The sequence below is a fragment of the Centrocercus urophasianus genome, unplaced genomic scaffold (genome assembly GCF_019232065.1).
Source record: "Centrocercus urophasianus isolate 14NV4802_14NV808 unplaced genomic scaffold, USGS_Curo_1.0 seq_13, whole genome shotgun sequence".
Classification (NCBI taxonomy): Eukaryota; Metazoa; Chordata; class Aves; order Galliformes; family Phasianidae; genus Centrocercus; species Centrocercus urophasianus.
In genome coordinates, this window is record NW_024884475.1 from 35899995 (window position 1) to 35911511 (window position 11517).

The window sequence follows — 11517 nt, forward strand, 5'->3', positions numbered from 1 at the left end:
AAAAATAATGTCTAGCTCTCTGAAGAGTTATTTTTTTGAATTGTATGCTTGCTCTAACTCAGACTGTGAACTTCTAAGGAACGCTATACATCAGAAGTACTTGCAACCATGACAAAGCAGAATCCTTTTTTTTATCTGGGACAAAATGTTTCCATGCTGTCCGGTTCCTTTAGTGCTCTTATCAGAGCAGATGCAGAACATGTCACAAATGCCCCTCTTCCAATGGCTCCCTTATATATTTTAACGTCTCTCTCTGTAACATCAGTTAGAGAGTGTCATTCTCCTGAACTTTGGACACCTTTCTCCAAAAGATGAAGAACATAAAAAATAAGTGCACGCTAACTGAATTCAGTTCAAGTTGCAGCCTGCATCTTCTGTCTCTAACTCTGTTTTCTCCCTTAAAATGACAAAAAAAAAAAAAAAAAAAAAAAAAAAAAAGAAACAATATATAATCTAATATTATTTTTAATTTTCTGTACAGGAATATAATGTTATGGCAATTTTGTACATGAAATACATACAGTATTTAAATGCAAAAATCAGCTAGGTAAGAATTTACATTAGCAATGAAACTGATTCATGTGCAGCTCAGTTAATATTTAGTTTAGATCTGTATTTTTATTGGGAAAGATTTTAATAGTTTACAATCATAGAAACATAAACATTTAAAACAAGACTCTATAAAATAATTTACAGAAACTCTACCATCTACACTCAGAGAAAAGGTGTACTCCTGTTTGTTTTTGTGTGTGAGTAACAAGGTGAATGAATGATTTATCTCAGCCTTTTAAGTATAAAATAATTTAGAAGCAGTTCATGCAATGTGGAAGCGAAGGAGTGTCAGTTCCTGCAAGGTTTACTGCTGCCTCAGACATCTACTGAGCATCGAATGTGGTTCACCAGACACATGATAGTACAGCTATCAGATGCTGCCAGAGAGCACCAGCCTCAGTTTCTCCAAACAATCATTTATGTAAACATAAATATACAAGTTGATATCTTTTCTACACAGTACAAATACAGGCCACAACTTCTCAGCTGTGCAAGTAGTCAAACTGTATACCGGGAAGTAGGATAATGTTCAGAGTGGAGTTCCATACATCTCTATTTACAGGTGCACTAACAGAACTTCCTTGTTTTCACCAATTTGCTCTGGTATTTGACAGAGTGCCCTCCATGCCCAATAACATACACATCCAGCAAGTAGGACTTGCCAGACTGCAGGCCCCGAACTGTTTCTGTGGTAACTGCTTTCTGTATATTCTGGCTGTGAAAGTATTTACAGAGAACCTTTTCTGATTTCTTCCTTGTATCTGGACCTAAGCACTGGTTCTGTTCTCTTTTCTTCTGTTCCTCATTGTAGTTGTCATCCACCTCCTTTTTATAGATGCAGAATTTGTTTCTCTCCTGTGTGCCAAGCCATGCCACTGTGACTGAAGAACATGTGCGGAGTTTGTCAAAAGCTTTGATTCTTGTATCTTCAGGAAGAGAAGGAAATAACTGCTTGTTTGGCCTTGTTGTTGCCAGAATCTTCAGCATAGAAGCACCTTTTTTGTTCCCTTTCAGCCTAATCAGATACTTAGCTTTTGCTTTCCCTCGCAGCTGGAACTGCCGTACTCCTTCCACATTTTGAGACAAGAGTAGTTTGCCATCTCTTCTAACTTGGATCTGAACAGCATCTAGGCATGAATGAACAGAAAAGGTGACCTTCTGATGAGATGAAACAGGAGCAAACCGCAGAAATTTGGCTCCCTTCCTCTTGATGAACACATCTGTAACTTTGCCATCCTTCAGCTCAACTGTTTTCTGCTTGGCCTCCTCCTTTGTTCTGGCAAAGGTGCCAACATATGCGGTGCTCAGGTTCGTGTTAGTGTTTACTGCAAACATGTCAAAGTAGTACTGCGTGTCAGGCTTCAGGTCAGACACTGTGAAGATGTTCTTGTTCCCAATACAAACTTTATGCAGGTCAACTCTTGGCTTTGAGGATGTTTGGCGCCCAAATTTTGATGGTGATTTTAGGAAACCACGTTCTTTGCCAGCATTGTTGTCCGAGGGGAAGCCAAAATGGGCGAAGTCAAATGGACTGAAATCCAGACCTGGTTTTGGAGCCATCATGAAGGCATCATCAGAACTAAGCTTGGCTTCAACAGCACAGAGGCTTTTGAAATTGTGCTCTTTATTGATGACTATGCAATACTGAATTGGCTGTTTCAGCAATGAGGCCGTGGGACTTGGCTTCCATGCCAGTGTTATTGTTGTACGTCCCAGAGAAGTAACGTCAATTCTTGGATCATAAGGTAATTCAGGGTAAGGTTGGTCGGATTCTGGAGTAGTAGTTGCATACACTTTAAAATGTGTATCCTTCTCTGTCGACAGCAAATCTAATTGGTACAAACCAGAAGGAGAACTAGAGGACACAAAATACTCAACATCGTTGCCTTTGTAAGAGAACAGCTCTGTGCCTTCTTCATTAGTAATCTGCTGTTTCTGTTGCTCAAGAGGTTCAGGTTCACCTAAATTATAAGCAAAGAAAAACATTTGTACATACACGATCCAAGAATATGAGAAAAGAAAACTGCACTTCTACATAAAATGCAAATGTGAGATGAAAAAAGAAAGGTTTTACCTTCTTAGGAAGGTATTACCAATAGTTCTGTCAAATAAAGCAGGGCTTGGCACTCAGGTTAACAAAGGCAATAGGAACCACACCTGACCAGTGTTACCAGAGTCTGGCAGATGGCAGCTATACCCTTCACCAGACTATGCCCAACACCTAGTTTGGATATGCCATACTGCTCCCAGAGAAACTGACTCTACTCCCTGTTTTTGGGCTTGGGTCCTCACATTTGGCCCTATTGAGTCACTCTAAAGCTGCCTGCCTAAATACAATGAGGCCCAAATGTGACTATCCCCCAGTCCAGCATAGATGACATTTGGAACTTGGGTAAGAACCTCTGGGAATCAGAGACTGTTCCTCTCCTGAGAAGGAATTATATTGCTGTCTCCAAATAAATTCCTTGTCAATAGATGGGCTCACAGAGGGGCCAACTGAGCCCTACAGGAAAGCAAATCTTGCCTCTCCTGTTCACTTTAGTTTTTGTTTTCACTTTTTACATCTCTTTTCCTTCTTACCTACTGCCACATTTGTGCACAAAGGCAGGAATAGGCTGAAGATCCAAAGGTCATAGCAATGGGACTGCTGAGAGACTCAGCACTGTGTTGACAGTGGCTTGAGGAACTTTGAATCCAGGAGAAAAGTGAAAGCTGGAGGGGTAAGGAAAGCCTTGGATGAGTTGTTACCTGAACCTTCTCCACTGGCTTCCTCTGGGAGCTCCTGCACACTCAGTTTCCACTCCAGGGGAGCATCACAGGGTGTCACTGTTACTGCTAGGGGTGTGTTGTCCTCTTCCACCACAAAAAAGTACCTAAAGGAAGGTTAACAGAACTTCATCATCAATAAATTCTATTGGCACCAACTGTCAGGGACTGAATTTACATTATTGTGGTTGACCGTATGGGGCAGCAGAGACAAAAATGTAACTTACAGGGAATAAGAGGAAATGCCGAAAGGCTAGTTGGCATGAGCTAAGGAGATGAGGGGCTAAAATCTCCAGCTGCACAGTGCTGCCAAGACATCACAGCACAGGAGGTTTTGGCCACCTGCCCTCCCCTCCATCAGCTTCACCTTTTGCCGCTACACTAACCACAGACAGTATAAAAGGTAACAAAATTGTCACGAAAGTACAAATGAGGGAAACAGGGCCTTTCCTGGGATTTAGGTTTATGCTCTTCAAAGCAGGACATGCTTTTCAGTGCGTCCAGATGAAGGCCCTAGAAGCACATACATACATGTACTCATGTAGGATGGTGGCAGTGCTACTCTTCCCTAAATTCTTTGACTCAATTCCTTCTCCTACCTAACCTCAGTATTTTCTAATGTGGGTGATCAGGCCAGACTGGCTTGAGCTGCTTCTTTAAAGCACACTATGAAATAAAAAAGAGAAGTAAGTATGGTGGTGTCAGCCTGTAGTTTTTCCTTCCCCTCCCTTTTCCTGCAGACATGGTAGTGACCCTTCTTTGGGGAACTTCTGTGCTCTGCGGGGGCACTGGCATTGTAGCAGAAATCACACAAACTGCACATGGACCTTCAGCTGGGAGGCCAGACTGGGATGCAGCTCGCATCGTTACTTACTTCACCAGACAGGGTGCTGGCATTTGCATTTCTCTTACTCAGATCCAGCTTTGATTCAAAACAACAAATAAGGTCTTTCCCAGACCAATTAAGTTCTCACTTAATCTGGGCAGCAATACCTTTTAGGTGTGTCTCGGAAGAGGTAGCTGCTAATTTCGGCTCCATCTGGGATGACTGATGAATCATGAAAAAACGCTTTGTCCCGGATCTGCATCTGAAAGAGCTCCTCATCTCTGGTAGGCAGCTTCTGCATCCTGGAGCTGAGTGGCAGCAGCAGCAAGATCAGCGGGCAGTGGAGCAGGAGCATCCTGCAGGAATGACAGGGATTCCAGATTGGCGAGGACTGAGCCATGCACTCAACAGGAGCTGCTCAAGAGACTGCAGCAAGGCACGAACGGGGTCTAGTAGTGACCTATTTGTTCACAAACTCAGCAAGTTGCCAACTCATGTAGATCCTACACATTGATTTAAGGCTGCCAAGGAGCTTAGTACAGTCTTCTGCGAACCCTTAGTTGCAGAAGACAACTAAGAGAAATGATTTTGAAAGGCTTATTCTGCCACTGAAGCTCATGCATACACACAATGATGTTGCATGCCCTTTACGTTTTATAGGAACCTTCACAGTATTACTATGCAAGCACTGGGAATGTGTGTTGTTGGGACCAAGCTTGCACCATCAGAGCATTTGGATGAAATACGTAAATAAGATGTTTTCATCTCAAGCTGTAATTGAAAACAAGCCCACACAGTGGTTTGAAATTGGTGTATCTCCCTCCTTTTAACCAAGAGCAAAAGCCTTGCACATCTTTTGGTAGAGCTACAGGTTGGTGTTCTGCCATAGGAGAGCTTGCTGAATGTGGGATCAGAGCAGATGGAGGGTACAGCAAGCTCACTTTGCTCAGCAGAGTTTGGTTGGGCTTCCAACAAGTCTTTGAAAAGTAAATATTTCCAGTGAAATTGCTGTTTATAAAAATAGTGAATTAGGAAAATATGTGATATAAGCCCACATATATTTGAAGCACATTGGTATTAACATGCAATTCAGCAGGCTTTAATCCTCAAGCCTGATGGGAATTGCAAAACACAAAAGCAGTGAATCCCTTACAAATTAGGCATAATAATTCATAATCTCAGCCTTTCATTATTATGTCTACAACTAGGTCAGTAATGACTACACTAACATATACAGCAGGATGGACTGCAAATCTCCTCTCAGTACAGCAGATGATCTCACACATAATGGCTCTGGTATAGGGTGGGGGGAAATGCAGCCCATTTCTGGTATGAGTACAGTGAGTTTAAACCGCTAGATGATTACATTCCTAAAATTAGGAAAAAGAGTGTTAGGCCATTACCTAAGCCGTGTTAGCCACCAGCTTTGGGGAAAAGCACAATAAAAACACTAAGCTGGATGGAACAGTTTTATAGTACTTTTCTTCTTATTATTTCTTCGAATGTGAGGGCATGCCCTGGTCCTTACACTGCAGGATAAGCTGATTACTGCTTCATAACAAATTCCTGTTGATTTTTCTTTCCCTCACCATGAACCTTCTCCAGGCTTTTACACAAAAACAGTAAATACAGGGCTCACTGAGAAGTGGCGTGATGTAGTTTAAGCCATAATAAAATCACTTTTCCCTTTCAAGCTCTTAACAAAAATATAAGCACATCCCCAAGGGAAGCGTCAGTGTCTGCCTCCTTCTCCCTCCTGCAGTTACCTTCTGAAAACTCAAAAAGAGCTGCAGCCCTGTTATTTATTCAGTGATAACCTCACAACAGCAATGCAGGTCCCCAGGGCAGGGAGGTTCCATGGAAGCAATTCCCCATTTGCAGGGCATGTAATGCTTCATCTCCATCACTTGCAGGTTTTAAATTGCTATTTTGTTATTATTTGAGAGCTTACTTCAGTGTACCTGGCTTTATCTAGGACGTGGAGCTGCAACTTGCAATCTTAGTTATGAGCTGGCTCTCCCAGGGTTTGTCAAAGTTTATCCCAACCAGATCCTTGCCTAGGTTTTGACAACAGCAGACACATTTTCTTGAATTCAGACCAAAGTGTTGATGCTTATCATCACAGCTAATGACATTTGGCCTTTGGGAGCAAAGATCCTAACTCAAAATACTGGCTGACTCGAGCCACCCAAGTCAGCAGAAATCCCTTCTCTCAGGATGCAGGATGAGCTCTGTGTGCTATGCCGTGCTGTTTATTGACTTTTCACGTATTATCGTTGGCCAACAGTGAAGAAATTCTTTCTAACTTAATCATACAGCTACAGCAGATTATTTGGTTAGGTAAGAAACACGGACACTTTCTACAGACAGCGTCCTCTGCGTGAACCCCCTGAAACTGCAGTATCATATATTCTTGTAGCCCACTCCACTGCAGTGCAACCGTTACCAAAATAAACTACTTTTGATTATAGGACTACCCAGGCTAAGCTTCAGTTCTTAAATAATTCCACTAGCTAATCCACTTTAAAAACTTCGGTAGACAGCATTTGTGTCCCCATGAACTACTGTGGTGTAGTAGAAAGGTAGGGATTTGTCTGTGATTTCTGTATCTAATTGGAAAATCATTTCAGCTTATAAATAACAAGAGACTTCAAGGTTAGTTCCATACTCCCTACTCAGGCCAGCACCAGACCATTTTATATGTGAAAGAGCTTGCAAAGCTGTTAACTGTTAATAAAAGATAAATGTTTTATAAGCTTTGTTACTTTACAAGCAAATGGGGCTTTGAGTGCCTTCGTTTTCACATATCCAACCTTATAGGCCTAAAACAGGCCCAATTTTTATGCATGACACTTTTAAAAGTGGAACATCTAAGTAGCAAAGAGACACTAAAAATTCACTAGCAGTTTTGGAAAAACTTTTTGTCAGCCTCACAGCGTTTCTTCACATGAGTTAATAAACAGATTTTCTTTCTTTTTCTTTTTTTTTTTTTCAGTGCATTGGTTAATTTGGCACAATTTTAAAGTTAAAATCCCTACAGTTCGCTCATACCAAACACCAGGAGAAAAGCAAAAAGAATTTGTCACTCCATGTTTTCTCCTGGACAAGCTCCCGCCTGAGCTCACTCTCATGGCGTCTCCCCAGATTTGCACACTGTGCCTGTGGGCACATGTACACGTGCTCTCCCATCCCTCTCCCGCAAATGTTTCTGCTTTCTCGGTGCCTTGCAGCCCAAGCCTGTTTTATTTTCTAACCGCATGCACAGGATGAGGCCAGCACCCTGCCCTCCAACACCACACGAATGATGTGAAGTATGCTTTGTGATTTTCATTCTCCAGACTGTGCCACTTTCCACATGCCTTTTGTTCCCTTTTCCATAAGTTCGCCTTCTTTTCTTTTCAACTCGGAGTCAATATTTTATTGATATATTCCCGCTGACTGGAGGGATTTGCTTGCTGTTTATCACTGAATTTAAGAGTGAGCCAAAGCAAACAGTCCTAAGTGAAATAATAAGCATCGCTTGCCTTCTCCAGAGTGCACAACTGCCCTCTGATGGCCCATCCTTCCCGCTGGCCCCCTCCCCAGCCCCAGCCACCAGCCCAAGGAGACAGCCACAGGCACACATGGTTATGCAAAAGGATCAGGAGAGCAGAAGCACAGGCAGTAAGCTGGGAGTGGGATGTGATGACCTCAAGTGCTTCAGCCTTGCCATAGGTGTGTTTTTTCTTTCTGAAAGTACAAATAAATCAAGGCTGCAGTCTGGCCATTTTATAAACTTGAGCTGTGAGCACATAGACGAAAATCATTACATTGTATCAGAGATTTCACAGCAATTCCCATTTCCTCCTTCCTTCTGAGCACATCACGTTCAAGCAGCAAGGCTTCCCAGCCCTCCCCATATCCCACTCACTCACTCTCTGCATGGTCCCTAAGACATTTGCACACCTAACTCCATCTGTACAAAGAACTGTGAATATCTAGGGAGAATGCAACCATAAGCCAGAACGGAGAGAGATCATCATGGCCCCCACTACACGTCCTTTACCACTGTCTGCAGATCACAGGAACCCAAGAAGAATTTGCAATACCAAAACAAAACAAGAGATCTGAGTTTATTTGAAGCAAACACATCTGGAATAAATGAAACCTAATGTTTAATTAGAAAGAGTGGAAAATGCACGACTGCAATTTAGTGAGGAACACTTCAAGGCACCATCTGCCACAGTACCTTTGTGTTGCATTTCTTTTTCTTATATGGTTGGTTAACTTTTTTTCCTCCTTATTCCCTATTTTTAAATTCTGGGTTTTGGTTTTTTTTTTTTGGTTGTTTGCATAACCCACGCTGTATCTCATAATAAGTCTGCAGATTTATTGACTTGATTCAGGTCTAGCTTTGAAAACGAAAGTGCACTGCCAGACTTCTCTGACTTATTATAGGAACACTGCAAGTTTGCGAGCTTTGCCATTATAGCCTTCATTTCCAGAGATAAACAACACAAATGTATGTGCCTTGGCATGTAGAGTTATCACCACAGACACAAAGCAATTTAAAACCACCTACCAATTTCAATTGTAATATAATTAATCATATTTAATGTGCACAGGATAAACAACAACGCCTTAGAAGTTTTAAGTATTTACTGGAAGTGGGTCAGTTTGTTTTCTCAAACGGAGACCCGAGGGGAGCAGCGAAGGCACTGCATTTAATACTCAGGATTCCCTGAAGGATCTGGAAAACGTTTGGTATGCCTTTCATTTGTTGGTTTTGTTGCTTTTTTTTTTTGTCTGTTTGTTTTTCTTTAGAAAGAACAAGCTGCGATCTGGCGGGCCCATTGCTGGCTGCAGCCTTGTGCCTGCAGACCTCACCTAGGAGGGGGCTGGGCCCATTGCCCACCCTGAGAGGAAATATCCATGCTCCATTGTGCCCTTATCTCTCAGCATGCAAAGACATGGCGTGATGATGCCTCTGAAGCTGTTAGGGCCCAATCTGTTGATAACCTGGGGGTTCACTGATCAGCCCTTGCAATCCCAATTCAAACCACAGTTCCCCTTCACTTGAAATATTGTGGCAGTAAAGCAAATGGCAGTAGCATGGGAAACTGTTCAGCTCTGCAGAAATAGGGCTGTATGAAGAAGTTAAGGGTACGTTTCCACCAACTCTTAATGAACAACAGTGGTGACGAATTGCAACTTGTGGGAGAGGTTAACTCTGAAGGGGGAATACTGTGAAACGTGGAGCTGTCTCAAATTAGACATGTTGAAAAGCAAACATACTAGGGAGATATGGTATCAAAAATCAAATTTTACATGGAATATTCTGTTTCCAAACTGAGCCATATTTATTTTTCCACTTTTAGTGGAAACAGATTCGAGCTTGAAATCTCTGTCATGCAGCACATGGAAGCGGGATGCTTCAAAAACCCAGCAGGGCCAGGAGATCCCAGTCTAGGGAGAGGCTTGGCAGTTCCCCTCCTCCTGCCATCCACTGCCCACTAAACAGCTCCTCTCTCCTTTACAGCCACTTCCCTCCACACAATCCATGGGTGAGCATAAAGAACAAAATACGAGTCCTAGAGACCTCTGGCACAACGTCCAGTTGTTCCCTTTGGTCCAGTGGCTGAAGCCTGCTGGCTGCTCCAACACAACTCTTTCTTCCCCTCATAGTTCCAGTATCAGCAGGCCTTGTGACGGGCACCACTCCTGTTCAACCTCCCCAGTCCTCCCAATGTGCCCGTGTGGCTGAATGTCTTCCAGTGGGACCACACGTCACTCTCATAGAATGACACCACTACAGCAAGTGTCTTCAATACGAAGCACCAATATTAGGCCCCAGACTCAAAGCTAAACTCAGGGAATTTTTCTATCATCTCAGCAGGTTTTGAGCCCTAGTAGGAAGAATCAAATGGGGCAGAGAAACTTGAGTTTGCATGCCTCTAGCCCATTGAAGATAACTGATTCTAAACACCACCTAGCTCTACAACAAATCTTCCATCACAAGATCCTGAGGTGTTTTGTAATGGAGAGCAATTACTATCCCCTTATTACAAGCAATAAAAGTGGGGCACTGAATTCCTTGTTCGAGGAAATCCCAATCTAATCCTTCCCTTTAATCACAACACAATAGCCACTTCCCGGGGCCAATTCCCTCTGCCTGCAGCAGGGCTCTGTGCGTGGGTGCTGCTGCCGCCCTGTAATGGATTTCAGCAAGAGGATTAGCGGGGAGGAGCACACTCACACAATTACAGATGACAACCAACGCCAGCACATTGCCGTTTGGTACCATGTTTCCCACTGCTTCCCTATAATAGCCCCAAATGACATTACAAGCTGCAGCTCCTGCCAAAATCCGCACGGGACAAGGATGACTGGAGCGTCAGGGGAGGACACTGGAATTATTTGTGTGCTCTTTTCTTTCTGCTTTTTGGTAGATGATTAACAAAAGGGAAAAATCACTCATTGCTTTGCAGTTCCTTTCACTAGAAACACAGTTTCTTCAGCATCGAGAACAGCAAATGTATACACACGGTTACGAGCCACAGCCAGTTTTCATGCCAGCTTCCTGACCTCCACAAATACAGTTTTCCTGTGAGATCTCCTCAGAAAACCTCATTTTCAGGTACACCATGTACTCCTTCTTACTGACTAGGGTTCTCAGCTAACAACTGCCCCTACAGACACCTGAGGTGGCACAAAAAGCTGCAGCAGCTTTCCAAACACCCAGTGCAGCTGTGAGCGCACAGCTGGACAGCTGCTGTGATGCTCGAGCCCAGCAGGCAACCATGATCATCTGTGGTGCTGGCAGACACCTCAGAGTGATGGCATGGCAAAAGCCAACTCCATAGTTGCAGTGACATAGATTATGCTGAACCCCTAAAATTTCCAGCTCCTTAAATAAAATCAGAATCCAAGTTTTCCAGTGGGATTTACTGGCCAAAATTGAATTCCTTTTTAATATCATCTGCTTTAAAAGCAAGCAGAGAACAGTAAACAGTAAAGAGAACAGTAGAAATCTGAATGCCACCCCATTCAGGTGCTCTCACAAGGACTTGCTACATAGCACATCAACACTCACATCCTGTGTCCAATTTTCCCTAGCTGGAGAAAGCTTGCTGCTAATGTGTAAACATTTGTATAATGCTTGAAAATGGAAAGTATGAAATGTAGCGCTATGGGGATGGATATTGATGTATTGACGTATTCCTACAGTGACGCGAAATAGGAGCTGGCAGACCTCACACAAGGCTACATGGGCACAGCTTCATCAGCTCTGCTGTCTTCTTTCAGGGGCTAATGTTTATTTCACTAGGATCTTGCTTTTTTTAAAAAAAAGAAAGAAAGAAAGAAAGAAAGAAAGAAAGAAAGAAAGAAAGAAA

General features: G+C 42.9%; 1 protein-coding gene across 3 annotated transcripts in view; it reads right to left on the minus strand.

Moving 5' to 3' along the window:
- Positions 1 to 449: 449 nt before the first annotated feature.
- The window catches only part of NDNF (neuron derived neurotrophic factor), an 18177-nt gene continuing 7109 nt past the window's right edge, over positions 450 to 11517 (minus strand). For all 3 annotated transcript variants that reach the window (XM_042812786.1, XM_042812788.1, XM_042812787.1), the window contains 3 exons: positions 4312 to 4500; positions 3301 to 3425; positions 450 to 2513 (listed from right to left, as the gene is read on the minus strand). In XM_042812786.1, the coding sequence (XP_042668720.1) occupies positions 1120 to 2513; positions 3301 to 3425; positions 4312 to 4500 (1708 nt within the window). In that variant the 3' untranslated portion in view covers positions 450 to 1119. The remainder of the gene's footprint in view (positions 2514 to 3300; positions 3426 to 4311; positions 4501 to 11517) is intronic.